This window comes from Columba livia, chromosome 5 (genome assembly GCF_036013475.1).
Source record: "Columba livia isolate bColLiv1 breed racing homer chromosome 5, bColLiv1.pat.W.v2, whole genome shotgun sequence".
In the NCBI taxonomy this organism is placed as follows: Eukaryota; Metazoa; Chordata; class Aves; order Columbiformes; family Columbidae; genus Columba; species Columba livia.
The window spans coordinates 59,963,843-59,986,176 of record NC_088606.1 but is presented as its reverse complement, the minus strand read 5'-3'; the positions used below and the strand labels follow the sequence as shown (position 1 = coordinate 59,986,176).

General features: G+C 37.9%; 1 protein-coding gene and 1 long non-coding RNA gene across 7 annotated transcripts in view; one reads left to right on the top strand and one right to left on the bottom strand.

The window, feature by feature from the left end:
• The window catches only part of LOC135579673 (uncharacterized), a 257,122-nt gene that overhangs the window by 122,808 nt on the left and 111,980 nt on the right, over window positions 1-22,334 (bottom strand). The gene's annotated exons all lie outside the window — the stretch shown is intronic.
• Window positions 1-22,334, top strand: part of SYT9 (synaptotagmin 9) — a 71,179-nt gene that overhangs the window by 22,253 nt on the left and 26,592 nt on the right. For all 5 annotated transcript variants that reach the window (XR_010473118.1, XR_010473117.1, XM_065065342.1 and 2 more), the window contains exons 2-3: window positions 10,829-11,180; window positions 14,011-14,557. Coding sequence is in view for 3 of the 5 variants with exons in the window: in XM_065065342.1 (XP_064921414.1) it covers window positions 10,829-11,180; window positions 14,011-14,557 (899 nt within the window). In the remaining 2 variants the exon portion in view is untranslated. The remainder of the gene's footprint in view (window positions 1-10,828; window positions 11,181-14,010; window positions 14,558-22,334) is intronic.

Below are 22,334 nucleotides of genomic sequence, written 5' to 3'. Positions count from 1 at the left end.
TGGTCATAATTACAGCATATCAGCTTTCCTCTCCATAAAACTAGTTAAATGCAAGAAGAAAGAAACCCTCAAGCTTTCCAGTTTCAATTTAACATTCACAACTAAGTGCAGCATGAAATCGTGTAGTTCATAAGAAAACTTCAAAGAGATGTTGCTACTAGTTCTTTTTACTGATTCCTTTTAATATTGAGGAACGTCTTGCACAACTGTACAGTTATGCCCAGATAAGCAGAAATCCAGATATGTACAATTCTAACCCAATATATTATTTTTTATATGCTATGCAAAAATAAGCAAGTTGAAGTTCTCTTATGTATTTGGATTTGCCAAAATAAGAAAGGCTTCCAAAAACACTTCAGCTTTAAAATAATTGCTTCCTAGAAACAAAAAAGCAGAAGAGCATTCTGAATGATAATATTTATCAAATCTGTTCCTCAGTTCTATTCTTTAGCTGTTACATTTTTAAGCTGTTTCACTTTAGATTTCTCTTTATTCTCTGCTCCTAGTTTCGTTGTTTTCATATCTGTTCTACAATTTTCTTTTAGATAGTATTGTTGACAGCCAGGATTTACAGAATTACCCACTAGTAACAGTCTGTAGAAGCCTTAAACTTGCTTCTTTTGCTATCTGGAAATGAAGAGAGTGTGCATGGGAAAGAAGTATATTCTGTATATTTTGTCTAACAGTAAATTCATAGTAAGCTTGATCTGACTGTAAATTACTAATTAATTATCTTTCCTAGTAGTAAATATCTCTGTCAGTAAGACTTCTTATCACACACACATAATACATATGGACCAGGCCAAAAAGCTTCATTTTATAAAATGAGAACCCCAAATTCACAAAGAACAACAGGCACATAATACATTCACCATGGTTCATTTTCTGTAATACTTTTTTTTAAAAAGTCAATGTGAGCATTACAGCACATCTGGCTCTTCATCTGAGAAGGATAAATGCATTCAAACCTTCCTTTATTTCCCTTTGTGCCGACAGCTCCCTCCTAAAAGAAAAATCAGACTATTGAATCAGTTTAAGCGGATGGTGATTTGTGATGGTTTACTTTTCCGGAAGAATGATGTGTAACAAGTCCAGGACAAACAGTTAACATGAAGTCATAGCCAGAGCAGTCTGAGAATATTGTAAACTATCTTTCTAGTCGAGATATTATGCAGGAATGAGAGTGCAGTCATTCGGGAAAAACAAACAAACAAACAAACAAACAAAACCAATCAAACTGAAAAACAGATACAAACATCTCATTATGTTCATGAAGGTCAAGATAAGTGATAAATTTCCTCTTTATCCATATCAGTTTATGAAGGCAACTTTCCTGAAGTCCCTCGTGAGGTTTCAACACTTGTTGCAACCTTTTTATGATCTGCCAGTGTACAAAAAGCAAATGAATTTTGGCACTTCCTTCAATGTAAAGCAAGGATGGTAAATATTGAACCACTGAGACGTGCCAAACTCCCATAATACAGGCTCGGAGTAGTTGATTCTGAAAAGGAAGTTAATGAAATAATTGACCTCATTTCCATTCCAAGCAATTTGACTTTAAAGAGAAGCTTGCACTTTTATTCTGCATAAATTGCCCAGAAGAGTAATACTGTCTTCTTATTTCTTACATATTTATTTCCTGGGGAAAAAAATAAAAAGAGAGAGAGAGAAGTAAGCAAGGTTCAAAAATAGAAAGGCTAATGGTTTCCACTGGGCGTAAGAATATTGAAGGGACAAGTAGTCAATGGGTGAATGAAATTCAGTCCTTCCAATAGAAAAGAAAATGGAAATTTGAGAGAAAAAGATGTTAAACAGATTTGTCCTAGAACTTTAATACATGAGGAACACAACTATTAATCATTATGGCTAGTTCGGCGAAAGTGTTTCTTCATCATGTAACATCGTATTCATCATATTATAGATGTGCGTGTATGTATATATAGTCACATATGCATGTCTTTAGATATGAATGCGAAACTTAAACTTTGCTAAAGGTCAGGCAGACCTTTAAACCCTTTAGTGGTCTGTTTACATCTCCCATCATCCTTTGAATTCATTTAATTCCACAAATTTTCCCACCAAAATAATGTCATTTAGTGAAACATTTGAGTAAGTACATTTTTTCTTATTTTTCCCCTGGAAAGATTGTGCCCCAAAGGGGATCAAAATTAAAAGGAATTTGTTAAAAATTTGCAGAAAATGCTGCTACTTCTTTATTATTTTTTATAACATACCTCCGTAACTACTGTTTTGAGCACTGTGGTACAATATTACTGTACAGTTTTATACAAGTGGGAAACGAAATGCTTCTGTGTCATTTCTTTTAGTGCTCTCAAATGCTTCTTTAGTATTTATTGCAACTTACTGGGCTTTCAAGGACTATAATGGAATTTCTGCTTACTGGCTTGGTTCAAATAAGCTGTTTGCTCTTCTTCCATAACCTGGGGACTTCCTGCTATTGGCTATATATTGCAGAAATAAATGGCAATTTCTCTTCATTGTTATTCATGGGGCAATCACATTTAAGATCAATGTTTGCTCTGATGACTTATTCATAAAAATGTTCACAAATTTCAAAAGTTTCATACTTTTCAACACACAATTTATCCAAAATTTTCTGCAAGAAAGCACGTGTGTGTTCATTATTCATTCTTCATCATTCATTTTTCTATGAAACCTTTCATTCTGCCAGTGAAGGAATATGCACAGTATTTGCCAAAAGTGACTAGTCACTTTCTACACTAGATGAGAAGTTAAATTCTTCAGTAACCCTGTGAACTACTGTTTTCCATCCCCTAAGAAAACACAGGCTATACATTTTCAAGTTATTAATTAGCAACTCAGTTAACTTTGTGAATGATCCTACAAGTCTTAAGTGTATCATATTGTTTATTCCAATCAAATAATTAATCTGATGCTATTTAACTTATCCCAAGAATCAGCAGAGAAAGTGGGTGGGTTGAAATATGCATTACAGCTCTTGACCACAGTCACAGAACTGTAACTCCATACAAAGCACAGCTACTCAGTTTTTGCACTATGAAGGACCTACCAGGCCTGATGGTCATGAGAATTCACAGTATAAATGTATTCCTCAAAAATGTCTTTCTCACTCAGCGTATCACCAACTTCCCCTTTCAACTAACAAGCTACAACCATGTCTCAAATGCCAAATGGTTTTTAGAAAATTTCATATTCATTCCCTCCAGCTACATTTTGGGTCCTGCAAATGTAGCATCCTGATTCTGCCTAACAGGATGCAATAGGGCTTAAACCATCTCCATGTCACGCTACATGTAGTGTACTTGACAATCTGGCATGGTATCTCTACAACTGGTGTTCTATCTTCTGTTATGTTATTATTTTTTTTTTCCCCAGATTATACTATATCTTTTTCATTGGATGTTACAAGACCAAATATATACAATAATTTTGCATATTTTATCAGTTGTGCAAAGCACATATTCAAAGAGAATATGGTACGAACCAAAAAGAACCAAGACTGAGGCATGGAAACCTGGATAAAACTTGGTACAGTTGTGTACATGGAGTCATGTAAAATTTTATTTTTGACTGTGCCTTGTTTGTATCCATGTTTCTTATGAAACAGAAGCTTTAGTTTTCACAACTGGAACACCTTAATTCTTTGTCAGTAGATACTACTGCAAGATGTCAGAGGGAAAAACGCAAGCCCTCAAACATGACTCATCTCAACAGTGCCTTTAGGAATCATTGCTCATTCAGTCAGCTGTCTGATTAGTAAAGAAATTTTTTGTCACTTACGGAGTATAGCAGAGTATTGTATGTCAGCTAAGCTGTCAAGGAAATTTGCATTAATGCAGATTAAATATTTTAAGAGGAAAGAGATGTTCAGACAAAAAGAAATTCTTTTAAGAACAAGTTTAACTTACTGGATTACAGAAGTTAGGCTTTATCATGGAGACTGATCAGTTTTCTTCAGCAAACATTTGAGTGTCATGCTCACATACAATTTGGATTGCAATTAATACACTATCTCAAAAGCAAGTTCGCTTACCTGAGTTACAAACAAAAAAAATCTGCTTACATAAGTTTTCTTGTCAGTAAGAAAAACTAAAGTCTTTCTGCTGCTACAAAATAAAAGAATAATACATTATGTTTGGAGTCCCTTTTTTCCTGTTTATGAATATCCATGAACAATTTGCTTTAAGGTTTTTTTGCTTAAAGCTCTAATGTTGCGATCTTACCAATAAACTATTTTGTCAGTCTTGAGCCAGTTTTGAATTATATTACAGTAATCGCTGCTGGAAGAATACTCTGAACAACCAAGTCTCCATTGCTCATGCACTTTTTGGTGTATTTTCTATGGCCATTTAGTCATTCTGATTTCATGTTGAATTTTTGCTATGGAAATTATGTACACTTAAACCAACTGATAATTACCTTGGTGATATCCTAGGGTTACATTTCATTTGTCTAGTTCATTTATGAAACTTCATTGATTTTAAGCAATAACTGGAAAAAAAAAATTACAAAAATTTATAACCCAAGTAAAGCGGATGAAGAGAAAGCACAAACTTTTAAACTAGAATTTGTAGCACCACTTAGGAATAAAAATATATGCAAGTCACTCAGAGGATTAGAACAGTGTCTTAACCAAAACAAGAGCTTTACATACCCTGTAAGATGTAGTACACATAGGAAAAAAGTCACTAAAAGCTAATATTAGCCTCAAATACCAGTAAAGGCCAGTTAAAAACACATTTTTAGATCGTGGAGGATGTTATTACTATATGAAACCCTGCCCCTGATCTTACTTAGGCCTCTTTTGTTGGTCCACATTCATAAATTTCAGAGTCACACAGATGAGAGTTGGAGCATGTATGTGTAATAATATTACTATAAACTGAGTTTCACTCTCTTGGTTTCCAGCTGCCTTACTTTAAAGAATTTCCCAGGAGGTTTCTAAACACAGTATTTAAGATAATTAACTCTGTTCAGGGATATTTCAGAGAAGAATATATTCACTGAGAATTATTCCTTTGTCTCGTAAGTCTTTGCAAAGAGACGCCTTTCATCCTGAATCAGTGCCAGCTATGTTAATTAAGAAAAACCTGTGAAGCACGAATGAAACTACACTGGAATATCAGGTGAAAACTGCTTCACAAAGTACTTCAGATACTTCACCCAAACAACACTCCTTCTCTGGAAAAGTTAGGGTCTTAGACTTCTAGGTGTTTAAACAAAGTTGTTCTTACAGTATGATTAGTGAGCTGAATGATGGCTAACCCTCTGCACATGTATTTGCATGGAAGAAAGACAATTTCGGTTTTCAAAACGACATCTAGGATTTAAGCAACAGGCACTGCTATTTCCGTTGTTTTTCACGAAGTTAGATGTCTAGCCACTTCATGTTCCTTAAAATCTTCCACTAAGCAACAAGTACTTAATGAAAGGAGGAACATTTCTCCCTCTGCAAATAACAGCTGGAAATTACCATTGAATTTGGTCTGAATAATATTCACTAAGATTGAGTTTTATGTCCCAATATATCCTAACGTTTAGTAACATGATTATTCAGAACAAGTTAATTTTACCATTTTCTGTTTGACTGCAATGTGAAATTGAATGCTTTTTGAAATTTGTTGGGATTTAAATCAGAAAAGATTACTTGTATTGCGCTAAAAATATCTTTATTGCAAGATCTTAAATTACTAAGATTTATTTCACTTCTTGCTAGCCAAAATTCACTTAATAGATCAATGCGTATATTACAATAGTGCTGGAATATCTGGAATATCTGAATACTCATTTTAATAAAAAGAGAAACATAAATAAGCATAGAGAAGAAAGCTTGGTTTATTTCAATAAGAACTCTTCCAGTTAGGAAGAGCTAGCTAGAGCTGAGCCTGGTTACTGCTGTAAAGGGAACGAAAAATGCTTCTATAAACACATGAGCAACAAAAGGAGGGCTAAGGAGAATCTCCACCCTCTGGTGGATGTGGGGCGAAACATCCAGTTGGTGGCTGATCACCAGTGGTGTTCCCCAGGGCTCAGTATTGAGGCCAGGTCTGTTTAATATCCTTATCAATGATCTGGACGAGGAGATCAATTGCACCCTCAGTGAGTTTGCAGATGACACCAAGTTGGGTGGACTGCTGACCTGCTGGAGGGCAGGAAAGTTCTACAGAGGGATCTGGACTGGCTGGACTGATCAGCTGAGGCCAATTGTATGAGGTTCAACAAGGCCAAGTGCTGGGTCCTGCCCTTGGGTCACAACAACCCATCAGCACTACAGGTTGGGGGAAGAGTGGCTGGAAAGCTGCCTAGTGGAAAAAGATCTGGGGATGTTGATTGACAGCAGCTGAACATGAGCCAGCAGTGTGCCCACGTGGCCAAAAAGGCCAACAGCATCCTGGCTTGTATCAGGAATAGTGTGGCCAGCAGGACCAGGGCAGTGATCATCCCCCTGTACTCAGCACTTGTGAGGCCGCAGCTCGAATCCTGTGTTCAGTTTTGGGCCCCTCGCTACAGGAAAGACATTGATTGAGGTGCTGGAGAGAGTTCAGAGAAGGGAACAGAGCTGGTGAAGGGTTTGGAGCACAAGTGTGATGAGGAGCAGCTGAGGGAACTGGGGCTGTTTAGCCTGGAGAAAAGGAGGCTGAGGGGAGACCTTGTCACTGTCTACAACTACCTGAAAGGAGGTTGCAGCATGGAGGGTGTTGGTCTCTTCTCCCAGGTAACAAGTGATAGGACAAGCAGAAATGCCCTCAAATTGCACCAGGGGAGATTTAGATTGGATATTAGGAAAAAATTATTCATTAAAAGGGTTGTCGGGCATAGGAACAGTCTGCCCAGGGAAGTGGTGGAGTCACCGTCCCTGGAGGGGTTTAAAAGACATATAGATGAGGTTCTTAGGGACACGGTTTAGTGCCAGAGTTAGGTTATGCTTAGACTGGATGATCCTGAGGGTCTCTTCTAACTGAGATGATTCTATGATTTTGTGATTTCTGGTAAAACTCTTTCAGTTAAACCAGATTGCAGCCAGTTTGTTGGGAAAGTAGTTCAATTTAATAGAATACTGATCACATCCAGGCAACCAACAACTCGATTACATGAATAATTATATTATTGATTAGCAGTTCCTTTGACCAAATGTCCTATGTCCAGTTGATCAGAAATTCCAGGTTGTTGTTTTTTCTTCATAAGTTTGCTCTTATTTGCATTTTTTGGAGTTGGATCCAAATAGTTTAGCTTGTGACTTTTGACTCTGTAACTCCAATTGCATATTTGAACACATGCATGTATCTGCTTTAGCTATTGATATCTTCCACTGTTGGCTAATTTAGCTATTTGATTTTGTGTAATATTTAGGAATCCAAATGGTAATTTAATAAATACAAGAAGGAAAAAAAAATGTTACTTTTTCACATTTGAACAGACAAAACCAGCACTATTATTGCTTTATTTCACGTCTTAATATTTGGTAATTTTTATAAACATCAGAGTTTTAGAGGGTAAGGCACAACCATTTACACCAGAAAAAAAACCAACAAGTCACTCTCCTGCAATTTTGTACTGTCAGAACTTTGAATGGAATCTTTAAAAGTATGTGTTTTTAACAAAAATTTTGGACTTATTTTGTGCGGAACACATTGCCCATTATCAACACTGTCCAAGTATTATTATAATGATAATAATACTGTCCAGGTATTCTGACATGCTGGAATTTGGGAGCTCAGGTCACCCTACAGCCATGATCAAGAAGCTGTAGTTATGACATTTTGACTTGGATTCATATCAACACCTCAGGACACTTGGCTGGCACAATGGTTGTACCAGGAAAGAGATAAAGGCAAGTACCTGTGGCACAGGGACCTTTCTTGTGTTGAGATTCTCCTTTGCAAAGCATCAAGAGCTTCTTATCAATGCAGAGTAGGTACAAGGGTACATATATTAGTTAGCCACTAATGGAAATGGCCAAATGCTAAAAATGAGCACAGATAATCATCAAAACGTGGCAAAATGCGCACAGTGAATTTACATGTTGCAACACTACTGAAAAAAGCTGTTCCTTCTTAAACAGTCAGCACCATTCTGCACTCTCCCCAACGTCCATGCCCACCTGTAAACTGCTCAGCCTTGCCTATAGTGCCTGTCTGCACTTGGATTCACATTTGCAGTTTAGACTTACATCAGGAAAACACATTGCACACAGTGAAAGCAGAGTGAATTGAGAAGCAGCTGGATTTTTGAAGAACACTTTCTGTGCTGCAGTTCTGTTTTTTTGTAAGGACAAACAAGTAAAGACTTATCTTGCTCTCATTCCAAAGCATAGGAAATCACTGGCATCAGATGAGTACTGCTGCCACACGGGGATACAGATAAACAGGCTTAGAAAAACTGAGACATCTGGAAAGATGGAGTAAAAATTGTACAGAAAATACAGTAGGTAGCAGTACAAATGGCTAATGTAAAAACAGCTCCAGGATGTAGCCAAAAATCTCTTCCCTTAGGACTGCACTCAGCCCAGCTACTCACACTGATCTGCCCAGTTGCTGAAAACTGCCAGCCAGGTGTGCAGTACCTGAAAATTCCTGGCAATTAATTGAATTGTGTAGGGCACTGCTCTTTAGCCCCATTGTTTTTCACAGAAGTAAGACTGATACATTACTGTCCCTTTTCCATCCACAGAAAAAATTCACACAAAAATGGTACCTAAGGAGTCAGAAGGAAGTAAAACCAAGAAGATGAAAAATAATCCCTTCTTATTCTGTGACTTGGCAAGTTACCCAAACTGTTTATTACCAGGCTTCTTTGAAAGTAAGCTCTGAGATAAGGGTTCTCAGTGTTATTAAATGCAAAGGTGTATATGTAAAGCTGTTCAAACTCTCCAAATGAAAAGTAGTTCATCTTGCTCTCATGTATTTTTTCTCATGACGTCAGTTCTCTAGATGACTGCATCCTCTGCTAAAGTCATCCTCAAGGTAGGGGACTGTTGGTCAACCTTTCAAATTGTTCCTCATCTTCACACATCCCTGGCATTGAGCAGTCTCCAGTTCTCACCTTGTAATCTTCTGGCTGGTTCTGACAACTTCCAATTTCTCATGTCTTTCAATGCTGGATCATTTACTTGAATCAGTTCTTTGAAAAAGTGACCTTGTTGCAGACCTCTGATGTATTTCTCCCTCTCCTCCAGGGAATCCAAGACAAATTGCTTTATTCTGAAGGTCTTCTTTCACTACTGCATCCCAGTTCCGCTGCTTTTTAATCAAACGGAGAGGTTGTGCTTTGCCTCCTCTGCCAGACTTGTTTACCAGCAAATATTCCAAAAATATTAAGAACCACCATTCTACTTTCCCCTGCATTGCCTTTTATGCACAGGAGGCATTTCTTTAATTAATTTCAGCTTTGAAATTCTTTGCTATAATTCCAGACAGCTGCTGTGCTGTCCCCACTGTTAATGAGCTTTGTCTTCATGTGACTAGGAGAAGGACAAAAAGGGCCATGCTGGCGAAAATTGTTTAAAATTGGTTTTCAGCATACAAAATAACCTGGACAGTTCCTGCGTGAAACTGATTGTAGTGTCACTCCCCCCTCTGAAGAAATTTAATCTGTCTGGCTAGTGAGAATGAGACTCACAGCAGGGGCAGAAGGTATTGACTTTTCCACTTTTTTGAAAAATATTCTTTTCTTTCTTTTTTTCAAATTGACTGAGGCTGTTTCATCTGAATTGTCATTCTTAAATAATTGTCCTAGTAGGAGCGGTACATTTCAACCTCATACCATCCTTTGAAAATTTAGGCTAGCTGGTGGCTAGAGAGATGCCGCCTGACATGCTGAACCAACACGCGATGTGAAAAATCGCTTTGATCAGGTTGTGTTTATAATTTCAGGCACTAAAATAGAGTTCTTACTAATTGTGTTTAAGGCATGATGTATTGTGTAATCCACTGAGAAACTCATTTCAGAAACACTGTAACCATAAAACCAGCTGTTCCACTGAGTCATTTTCCCAATGTGCAACTTAAAACAACGCGAAACAGAGAAAAAGCCTCTCCCAGCTGTAACTTGTGTTGATATGATTATGGCGTAGGATAATGCTAGGAATGTGGGGGAAAACAACAGAAAACTCATCTTCACATTCCTTTTATACCAGCTTGGTCACATAAAAAAGAGCCTTTGGAGTTTAAAAAAACATTAAAATGTCAGGTTTTAAGAGATTTGGTACCTAAACTAAGCACTGAACTTCAAGATATATTGATAGTAAAAAAACATTTGCTAAGATATGATTAGAAGGAAGGGAATTAAAGTAATGAAACAAGATACTTTGGTTGAATACCTAAAAAAATTTCATGCCATGTATGTGCTTGTGTGCATATGTTCATGGTTGTGTAACTATAATAAAGTCTCTGGAAGAGAAGATAGTGTATCTGTTAAAGGAGATAAAGGAAACTGCATTACATAAAATGAAAATGAGGAACAAACAAAATGTACTGCAGGCACTACTCCTGCATCAGTAGGAAGCTGAGTGAACAAGTGAACAGCTCTTCATATTTAGAATGACCCTTCATCCCACCTGGCTTTTGGAGGGAAAATATAAACTGAGTTATATCAAGATGAGCCTTATACGGAATTCCAAACAAAGTTAAATTATTTTCTTGGGGGAAGCATGGAAGAAGGATTAGAAAATTTAGTATGTTTCTATTATATGACTGTTGCAGGGACCAGATTTAATTTTTGTAGATCTGCACTCCAGAGGTGTTTGCTTTCTATGTTGCACACCTTGGAGATGCAGAGCTTGGAAGAGCACAAAGATGTGACATGCGTGTGTTTTTCTTGTTTGCAGATATCTCAATAAGCTTGCTATCCCTAGTTGTCACAGCCTGTGGTCTTGCTCTGTTTGGTGTGTCTCTGTTCGTGTCCTGGAAGCTTTGTTGGATCCCTTGGCGAGAGCGTGGTCTGCCGTTTGGGAACAAAGACAACAAACAAGAATCACTGAACTACACAGATACAGAGACCAATGACCGTGACTACAGTGAGGATTATCTGGGTGAGCCTGCGGCCTATCCGGAGTCCTCCATGAAGATCAGCCACACCTCCCCTGATATTCCATTAGATGCTCAGGCGGGAACGAAGGAGAACTGCGTACACAATGTGCGAATGCATCGTCAGATCACTGAACCAACCTCTTCTGCTCGGTCAGTAACTCCAATTTCTCTCTGATACTAATGAATAGAGATACAGTCAAAAGAGCACAGCTTGGTTATCCAGTACACTGATCTATTAAAAATGCATAATTCACACGCCACGTTCTTTTTTAAAAAAATTACACAAAGGTTATTCTTTGAGATGCACAAATGTCTTAGGTTGAAAAGACAGGATCACAACACTATTCCACTCTTCTCTCAACTCCTGTCTCATTTGTGCCTCTCCGTCAGAAGCCGGACAAGACAAAGCACTGTGTGTCCCTTAAAGCACCATAACAGCCTAGATTTAGCTTGTAAAGCATATTCATTTGCACACAGCACTGATGTTGAACACTCAGTAATATCTCCTCAAATATTTTTAAAACAGCCAAAGAAGAAAAGTAGGGCAAGCTAAAAAACACTTGGCAGGAGTTAAAAATCATATATTTTAGCCACAGTCATGACTGTGGGGAGAGAAGTGACTGAAAAAGAATCAGTCAGGTGTTCAGGGGAACTGGAGAACAGTACAGGAGGGAAGAGGAAAAAGAGAGGGTGGGAGCGTGTGCAGGCATAGGTAGTATTGTAAAAGGTTTATGTTTTACACAGTAAGAAAAAGGATCAGCTTGTGAAAAGCCAGTACATTTCTGAGTCAAAGCAGGTGCACTTCAGCTGGAGAAGATACAGCGCTAACCCCATTGCTCTTTGCTGGGCTCCTTTCTGGCCATCAGGGAGAGCAAGTTTAGGCAAGACTCTGGCCTGCAGGAACACCTGCACAAGATGACAGGAGCTAGCAGCCAGTTCAATAATTGCCAGTTGTCCAAAACATGTCTCAGAGAGAATTTGAGGATTCCCCAGCACAGCGTTAACATTATGCAGCAAAAGCTCCAGGTGCCCTTCCTCCTTAGATTAGCATGAGTATGGTTCGTGCTTATATTGTAGGCATCTATGGGGAGGTCAAAGTCCTAATTATCGATACTGAAGCTTGCACCCTACCACACACAACCTTGAATTCCAACTAAGAACCAGCAGCCCAGAAGTACAGTACAGGGCTGGTGCTGTTTTGTTTTCAAACTGCTGTGAATTAAGCAGGTCATGAGATTCATTAACAACAGAAGATTCATATCTGACATCTAACACCAAGAGCTCTCATGTGTGTCTTCGATACTGTAAAAGTACTGAGTTAGAGACAGGCTTTCTCTGCTACACCAGGGGAGCAATTGTGGTACTTAATCAAATGACAGATGCCCAGTATCACCGCAGCAGAGTCATCTCACAAGAAGCAGCAGCATTCTCAATCTGTAAAAGAACTTGCCTCAGCATCCTGAGTGCATGGACAGTGTCTTCACCCCTGTGAATCTCTGCAGGTCTTTCTTCTCTCTGTCCACAAGGGCATGACCAGTCCAGGTCCCACCTCTACACTGATACAGGATTTGCTCTTTACTCCTCTCTTTCATTGCCCCTTACTTTTGCCCAGGTCTTCTCCAAAAGACTTTCAGTGAGTGGGAGGGGCTGATCTTCTTTGTACTGCATCCTTCTTTTGCTCACCTTTGTCTCTGCTGCTTTCTGGCATACCTGGGTGGCCAGCTGTGGCTTCCCTGTGTGGCCCAGAGCCCAGGCACCCGCCCCTGCTATTACACAATCCTTGTTAAGCTGTCTCTCCAGTGCCCTCCTTTTTATTTCTCCCCAGGATATTCTGTACCTCCCACTGCTATGAGGAGCTTAAGGGTTGAGCAATATAAATCTCTTTTTTTGTGACATGGTAATATTTTATCATGGAAATGACTAATGTATACCTAGAAAATTATGTATTTATTATCCAACAAGAGAAAAAAAAATAAGATAGTATATAAGAGGCTGTTGCTGTTTTAAGCATGCATAAACACATATATACAAGGAATGAATGCACAATGATAGAAGAGGAACTATTGCTGATTACATTCAACATGAATAGCTTTGGATTAATCCTGTGCTAGCATTTTCCACATGCCCTTTCTTATGTTCAACTACCACTCATGGTACTCCAATACACTGACTGATGCATATGAATAACACAAAAAAGTGGAGTCCAACTCATATAAGATTAGGATTTTACCTAATCCAACTTTCACATCCCACTACCCTGACAGAGTTTGCAAATTTGATTTCTGTTATCATCTCATGAAGTGGAAATTTCAATCACAGTAACCGACTGACTCCAGGTAATAAATTTCACTGGAGCAAAGCTAAGAGCAACTTTCTCTCCCAGGAGTAATGAAACTAAAGGAGCTTTTCAGCTGAAGTACCACAAAGCTTATTACATCAAGTATGAGAGAAAAAAGAAAACAATTGTTGCGGTGGTCAACAAACTATTTCAGCCCAGAACATCTCACTTGTAAATGAAGTAGTCAGAGAGATCACCAAGTAGTTAAAACACAGAGATGTCTGGAAGTATCTTCCTTAGTCCAGCTTTGTCTTAGAACCAGAAATCAGCAAGTTTAGCTGGTGTAACAGGGCAGATCCTGCTGCCAATCACATGATGTAACTCATTTCATAGGCTTTAATCCAAAGGAATCACTTGAAAATAGTAACTGATCATATCATATGTTACTTTCTCCAGCCAGGTTTGGCAGGTACCTACCACTAGCTTGAAATGTAGGAAGAGAAAATTATGTGATATTAGCAGTCTAATACTGACGATGAGCTCTTGGTTGTTGGGTAACATGCATTATCGCTTTATGTGAGTAAAAATCTGACCCCATCGTACATTACAAAAACATGTCGAATGAGAACAGGATCTTTTTGTGCACACAGATTCGTGTCATCTTCAATACAATCTATTTAAATTATTTCATTTTCACTTAAGGCATAATTCAATCCGAAGACAGCTCAACCTCTCCAACCCTGACTTCAACATCCAGCAGGTTCAGAAACAGGAGCAATTGACGGGGATTGGCCGCATTAAGCCAGAGCTTTATAAGCAAAGATCAGTGGACACAGATGATGGCCGAAGAAGTAATAGCAAGGCATGTGGAAAACTGAACTTTATTCTGAAATATGATTGTGATTTAGAGCAGCTGATAGTGAAGATACACAAGGCCATCAACCTGCCAGCAAAAGACTTCTCTGGAACTTCAGATCCATACGTGAAGATATATCTGCTTCCTGATAGGAAAACAAAACATCAGACTAAAGTGCACAGAAAGACCCTAAATCCAGTATTTGATGAAGTTTTTTTATTTACTGTCCCATACAATGATCTGAACACAAGGAAACTCCATTTCTCTGTGTATGACTTTGACAGATTCTCCAGGCATGACTTGATTGGCCAAGTGATAGTGGATAATTTTTTAGATTTGGCAGATTTTCCCAGGGAATGTAATATTTGGAAGGATATTGAATATGTCACCAATGTAAGTATTATCATTTTTCTTTCTGAGCTTCTTTTGTTTCTGATTTTGTTTCTTTAATCTGATTATAACTGAAATTGTCTGGTAAATTTATGAAGGAAAATACTCTGTTCTCTCTCTTTCTCAAGCTTTGACCTTAATCCACAGAAACTGACAGTGCGTTTTCAGTCCTAATTTCTCATTCCTTGGATATATTAAAGAATGTCTTATGGAGGAGATAGTGGGTTTAGTCATTGCTCTGCTGATAGGGTGGAATAGCTGGAGAATGTTTTTCTCTTAATCTTATTTAATCTAAAATTTAGTTAAGAAAACACTACTATTCTTATTTTGCCTGTCTTTCCATGTTTTGTATGATTTGCCACATAAATTACAGCGTACCAATCAGCCAGAACTGCACAGTCCAGATTTCTTATGTAGTGATCTTCAGTCCTTCAAAAGACTTTATTGTCATACAGTGAGATAAAACTACATCTATAATCCAGGCAAACAGAATTCCAATAATGCTGTTCCATGAAAACAATGAAACACACTGAATTGGTTTAACTCTTTCTTTGGCATCACTGTGTTACATAGGCAAATGGGAAACTTATAAGTGTCTGTTTCTGTTTTTCCAGTCTCTGGCACCAGATTCTATGCAGGAATCCAATCAGTGATTGGGTACAAAGCCACAAAAATCACTTTTGGAAAAGAAAGTTTTCTCCTGAAAGCATGATCCAGCCTCCTTGTAATGCTATTAGAAATTAATCATGTGCATCCTATGGAGAATAAACCTTTAATGAGAACAGTACATTACGGAAATCCACAAAGGTGAAGCTACTAGTGCCAAGAGTCAGTAAATATTTCATTTGCCATGTCAAACTGTAGTCAAATGGAGGGCACATTTTAGAGTCAAATAAACCAAACATCATTAGCACTAAGATCAAAGTGTAAGTTTGTTAGCGCTCAGTTCAAGAAAGCATTTAAGCATAAGCTTAGCTGAGTGTAAGAAGCCATTGAAAAGTTAAGGATGTTCTGAGACCATTACTTTCCTGAAGTCAGACCAAATGGATTAAATCTAATTTTTTGTTTAAAATTTCTTTTTGAAAACTGATATTGTTCTTGTCTTACGGTGATTTCTCAGTGTTGTTAGTCAGTGTTACATATCCGTGTGTGGCAACAGCATTAGCAGCTCCCTCACCCGAGGGACAGGCGGGGGCTTGGACACTTGCTGTTGGGGAAGGATGCACCTGCCTTTCCTGTGAAAAGTGACTGCTCTTCAGCCACAAGAGAAAAGGAAGCATCTGCCAGAGCAGATCACAGTCATTCCAAGCAACAGCCTGCCTTCGTACAGCATTAAGTGTCCCAAGCTCAACTTTTCAGTTTGACAATCCACTGGAAGTTGAATGCACATGCACGTGGGAGTTACTTCGATATGTACCAGTCCTCTTTCTATGCTTTAACTTAGGCAAAAGATTGGTTCTGGTTTTTTTTCTTTCTAATCACTTTCCCTTCCAAATTTCAAAAGGGTTGTGGCACATAGTTTGTCTTCAGATTTTCTGTAATCTCTGAAATTAAATTCAGGACTGAAACATGAGTCAGTTATTAATTCCTACTAAGATTAATTCCTGTGTGAAGTGTAACCCTGTTTATCAAAACAGAACACATGACCTGCCATCTAGACTTGCCACCAGGTTTTCAGCTAACAGAGACCTTTTTAAAGCAAAGGATTCATAGTACACAGGAGACACAATCCAATTCTGACTAATGTGAATTCTGAGATAAGAGTATCAGATAAATGAAAGTGTGGAGGACTCAGCTTACTAATTAACATCACCAAAATTTTAAAGGTTAGAAGTTAGTCCATAAAGTTATGAGAAACCCTCCAAGTATCATTTAAGAAACCAAGTTTCAGTACATTTTCTTGTCTGCGTAGCTTAGATATCTCACAGACTGACAGCAGAAACTGAGAAGCTGCTGAAGTGAACACTCCTGTGGGTGCACTGCAAACCAGGCCAGCAGGCACACTTAGTCCATCTCTGAAATAAGTGTTGAGCACCACTGGGCAATTTATGGTTGCAAACAGAAACTGTATCAACTGTAGCGTGGTTTCAATCATTTTATCTTTGAATGTCTTGTTGTTTCAAATAATGATAATTCCAAAACACTCAAATGCTGGGCTAATTTACACAAGGAAATTCACTCAGTGTAGATCAAGAGGGAGTGCAGCACCAGAGGGATAAACCAAGGTAATGTACTATAACAGAAAAAGAGAAGGTCTACACAACTACAAATGACAAGTTTCTCATACTTCTGAAGAGTAAATTCATTTTAATTCCTTGTGCGTTTTATTACAATGCATAACCAGCAGTCCCAAAGGCCTTTAAATCTCCATTTTCTTATGTTCTAATCCAATTTGACACAGTAATATAAAAGAATGTATCAAATCCTTCTCTGCCCAGTAAAATGCCCTATTTCAAGTGAGAACTGCAGATTATGCCTGGAACGTCAGCTTTACTGCAAACAATGCCATTAAATTGAACTATTATGCCACGTGCTTTCTTCTGTTTTCTAATACCACTGGCAGATTTTCTTTATCCAACACCAAGAGTTTTGAATCTTTGGACTATAACATCTGCTGCCATCCCAGAATTTGAAATTATTTCATAACACAGATGCCTGTCAGCATAAAAATTTTCTACATGCTCAAAAGCAATCCACCTCCAGACACAAATCTCCAATATCAAAATGATTATTCTTCTAATCCCATGCCCTCTGAGCATAAAACCTCTCCTGTAACGCTGACACTTTTTCCAACCAGAAAAAAAGCAGCAGTGGACTATTTAATGGAAGAAATAATTAAGTGGATCAACTTCAGATGAACATGAAATGAACTAGATAAGTGTATATCTACCAGGCAGATTACTCTGGTTTCTGGCTCATCAAGAAAAATACATGCTCTTTATTTTCAGGCTGGGTTTCAGTAGTGGGTATGTTTTGTTTAGTAGCCTCTAAAACATAGTCAGGGTTTGGGGTGGGTTTTTTTTTGTTTGTTTTTGTAATGTTCATAAACTGATGGCATGTTTTGAAGAGAGAATAGTTGTTAATATTTCCTTGGTTGTGATCTGCAAACTCAAATGTGATCAGGCAAAAATACATGGCTCTATCACAAAATGAAATAAACAACTATGAAGGACAAGAATCCGTCAGCCCATTTCAGATAAAGAAGACACTTCTTTTTCAGAGGATGCCAAGTATCCACTTGCATAACTAGCTGTGCACCCAGAAAGGAAAACCTTTTCTCAGGAATTGCACGTTAACCATCACCAGGCACCGAGGAGGATTTCTGTGAACTGGAAACGCAGCTCTGGTTCATCCTGCCTGTTCGGATTCTCAAAACACTCAACCTTTGTCGCTTGCTAAGCGGGTGATCTTTCTAGACAAGAGGAATATTTAAAAGTGGCCTCCACTTACAGCAGGGAGATAACTGGAGTAAGAAAGAACAATGTAAATTTCCGTTCATAGCTGGGCCAGCATTTTCCAAAATGACTACTCATTTTAGGAGGCAAATTTGTGACTTGGGTCTTATAGTATATACAGCTTTTGACACTGATGCTATCTTATCAGTTGTCAAATATAGTTACACTCAAGAACTAGGCATGGTACAATGAATTTTTCTTTTCTGAATGTCTAAACTTTATATATACACTTAAAAAAAAAAATCTCATTCATAACACCCCATTGGCACCTTTCTCTCATCTCTCCCTGAGGCTGAACATCCCAGACTAACCTGTTTTGGTGAATCTTTGTGTAACATTCTGTTCTCAAGGGATACCTACAATAAGATTTGCAGTGGTTGTGCACCTAATATTCTATAAGTCGTAGCTACCATATTGACTGCTACCATTTATCCTTATCTTGGGCTTCCCTTTGAGTACTAGAAAGGATTCAAAAGGTTACTCTGTTTTTAATATGCCTATTTTGAAGTCCTTCTGCTTTTCCTTCTAGCTAAGCATTGAAGAGTGTAGCATCCAGCCCCCAACGTTAAAAAACAATATATGAGGGTACAAAAATAGAGTGAAAATATAGAAGAAAATATTTCTGAAAGAAAGAAAGGATTACAGTGAGAAAACCCTGGGTAATACTTACAGAATTTGAGAAGTAACCTGTCACAGACTTCAGAGAATGTGTATGGTTCACCAAAAATCAAAAATATAGCTATGGACAGTTCAAAGCAGTAAAGAAAAGACAAGCTGTATATCAAGTTGTTTACTTAGCCATCCAGAAAGAGCCAGCATATGCTAGAAGTTGCAAAGCCAAGAAATTGATTGCATCTGTTCTTAAGAATCTTCAAGCTCTTTTACGGCATATGTAGTGGCCAAGAATACAACAGTGTCAAATAATGCTGCATTCCTTTTGCACAGAAGCAGTGAACAAAACTATATTTAAAAAAAAAAAATTAATTAAGTTGCATGTTAGTGTATGTAATAGTGTTTTGACAAAGAGAGAGTTTAAAAGTAAGATGGTTATAAGTATTTGAAGTTCTGCATTCTAGAAATGCTAATTGTTCACTGATGATGTTCTGAGGTTTGCCCAAAAACTAAAGATTTGAGAATTTCTATTTCTAGGCATGTATGTTGTATAACTGAGATGCAACTGGAATCATTACATCACCAGAAGGAAGTTTCAGGTTCCGTGTTTCAGAGTTGTTAATGCCAACCAGAGTGTGTGTGGAAGAGAGACAGAAAGAGACTAAACAAAAACATAATGAAAGTGTAAAACTTTGAAATCTGACCAAATATACCAGACTTTTTGCAGTTCAAAACTATTCCATCCTCAAACTGAGAAAAACTTCCTCAAAGATTGCATTGCTCAGGACCATTCCTGCTAAGAGGCTGTGAGCAATTTAACGCGTGCCAAACGCACACGCACAGGTGCAGGGCTTACATCCTCAAAACTTGAGGAAAATTAACTTCTTTGAAAGAAGCAGATCAACACTGACCCTGATTCATGGACAGTGGAACAGATGTGGACAAAAAGGATGTGACTCGCTCAAGACACCACACTGCTTAACAGCAGGAATGACGCTGGGTCCAGAATCTGCAGATTCTTGGCACCAGCCTTCATCCACTCTGTGTTGCAACGCTTATCTTCTTCGACAGCATACAGATACTGTAGCTGGCAGTCAGTCAACTAAGTCCACCTACTCGCATTTTGAAAAACGTTTAGCTTGTCAAGATGTTTTAGCTAGTATTGCTAAAATTCCTGTTCTGGCAAGCTTCTTGGTTTAGAAAAGCAATGGCATCAAGCAAGATCTCAGAAAAGCATTTAAAATGTTTGTAATGGTCAAGAAAAATTTTCGAGTCAAAAGTTTGAGAAGGAGAAGAAACAACCCAAATCTCAGGCTCTACGTATGAATTCAAATCCAAACAATCGATGTTAAGTGCCGTATCTACTCTTGAGGAATGTAGTAGTAAATGGAAAACACTGGTTGATTTTTTTAGTAATATAGAAAACATATAGAGTATTAACCTCATGTTCCCTTTCTTTAAAAGGAGTAAGCTTTGGCATCAGGGAGGCAATCAGTTGTTGATGTGGACATGTACCCATTTAATTGACTTGTAGACGGAAGTCTCTCTAGAAAAGACAGATTGCAGACCTATCTCTCTTGCCCATGTCAACAACAATTATTTCATGGCTAGACAAATGAAGGCAGTAAATGCAAGAGGTAGAATTCACCTCACTTTAGTTATATTTAAAAAAGCAAAAAAAGGTCCAGAAAAACAATAAACAACAAACACAATAGTACTCAGAAAAATACAGAAATGTGAATTGCATTCAAGAGACAGATCAGTGGATATTCATCTTCTCTTAGGTCACAAAGGTCACTCTTTGTCTCATGATTTTCTCTGACTATTTTTACTCAATCAAATGTACAGAAAAAAAATGAAAGTCTGAGAGTAATGAATCATTTCATAGCCAAAAGATGCTGAAAAGTCATAGATCTTTAATCCTTCATATTTCTAAGGATCACCACAGTAAGGATGAAAAAGAAATGAATTAGCCTTCAGCAACAGCACAACAGTCATCATGAAGTGGAGAACGGCTGCAGCCGGTGTTTTTCCTATAGTTTTTACATTTTTTGATAACCACATTTTTAAATGGGTTCATTTTCAAAACTGGACTTTTCCTTTTGTCGTTTCGTCTTTTTTTTTTAATCTAATAATTTTGCTAATTACTTTGTAGGAGAAGATTTGTCAGAAATGACATCTGTTTAAATGATTAGGAAACAGCACTCAGCATGGCTAAACAAAGGCTGGATGCAGTTATATACAATTATATAGGGTAGAGATAAAATATTGACATGTTTTCAGAAAACATAAAGACAGCAGATGCCTAATTCTGTTTGAAGCAACTGGGTAACTGTGAGAACAATATTCAGTAAAACTGGGGAAGGGTCTGAGGTAAAAAAATATCAAATGCCTTGAAAAGAAATGGTTTGAAATGCAGCTAAACTGGTCCCGAGTCAGTGGTACAAGCACTCTGAGCTTGGCTGTAAAAATAATGGTGACTGTTCAGTGTGAGTGATTACCTGTAACAGCCTTGTAGCTCCCAAGCATATTCAGAAACAGGACCAATCTTGTAATATCACTGAAGCCTCAGCTAACATTTATTGGGGTTTTGGGACTAGCTTAAGAAAATGATAATTCAGGTAATTGTGTGTATGGGTATGTACCATTTGAAGTTTACAGAATCTGGGAGTACAGCCATCAGTTTCCATGTGAACTTTCTCAATCTGAATGTTTCTCTAAAAAAACATACATACATAAATACCAACAAACAAACAAAAGAAACAAACTCAACACTAGAGCATGGGGAAAAACAAACAAAGAAACAAATAAAACACGTAGGAGAAATGGGACCATTTCAGTTAAAGAATTTAAAAGAAAAAGAATTTTTAAGTCAGTATTTTCAGAAGACTACAATTTCAGAGTAAGATGTTTTGATTTCTCATTTGGAATGCCCTTCTTTTGCAATATTTTCAAATAATTTGAAAGTTGAAATAGGAACAAAAACATTCTTCTTTTAAATCAAAGCAAAATATTTCGAGTCCAGTGAGGGATATTCTGCTTCAAAATGGAAATAACTCAAAATTCCTTATGAAAGTAAAAACCTGGTTTCCACACTGGTTCTTCCCCTGCTCATCAATGCTGCCTATTCTTGAGCTCTCTCTTTTGTCTTTGTATCATACATGTTCCCCTGGTGCCACAGCCCCAGAACAGCAATAGTGTATGAAGAACATTTTCCTCCACACATTAGTTGCATGCTAAAAAAGTTTAGACCCAATCCTAAATTCCTGTTTTCCTAGATGAGTGGAAGAGTCTGCAACTATCCCTGTTCTACACATCCCCCTTCTCCTTTCTTCTCACAATCCTCTGGCAATTCTTTTTTCCAGAAATCTCTCTCTAAACAAGGCTTTCAGAGATATCCTTCAGTGAAACAGCTCACAGTAACAACACGCTGCACATGAAGCAAAGCCAAAATGTGATCCCGGTCAGCCAAGCCTGTCCTTCAATTATACCACACAAAATTGTTAGTGGGAGCTGCAAACACACAAAAAAATTGCTCTAGTATTTTACACTTCGTAGGCAGCAATTCTTCAAGATGAGCGAAGAGCACTCGTATAGCATTAAGGCTAAAATAGCTGTATTACAGTGATCTGGGCTGTAACCATTCTGCACACAATTCGGGATTAGACTGTGCCATAGCCTTTTTTCTACAGGGTTATATAACTTTCAATTTC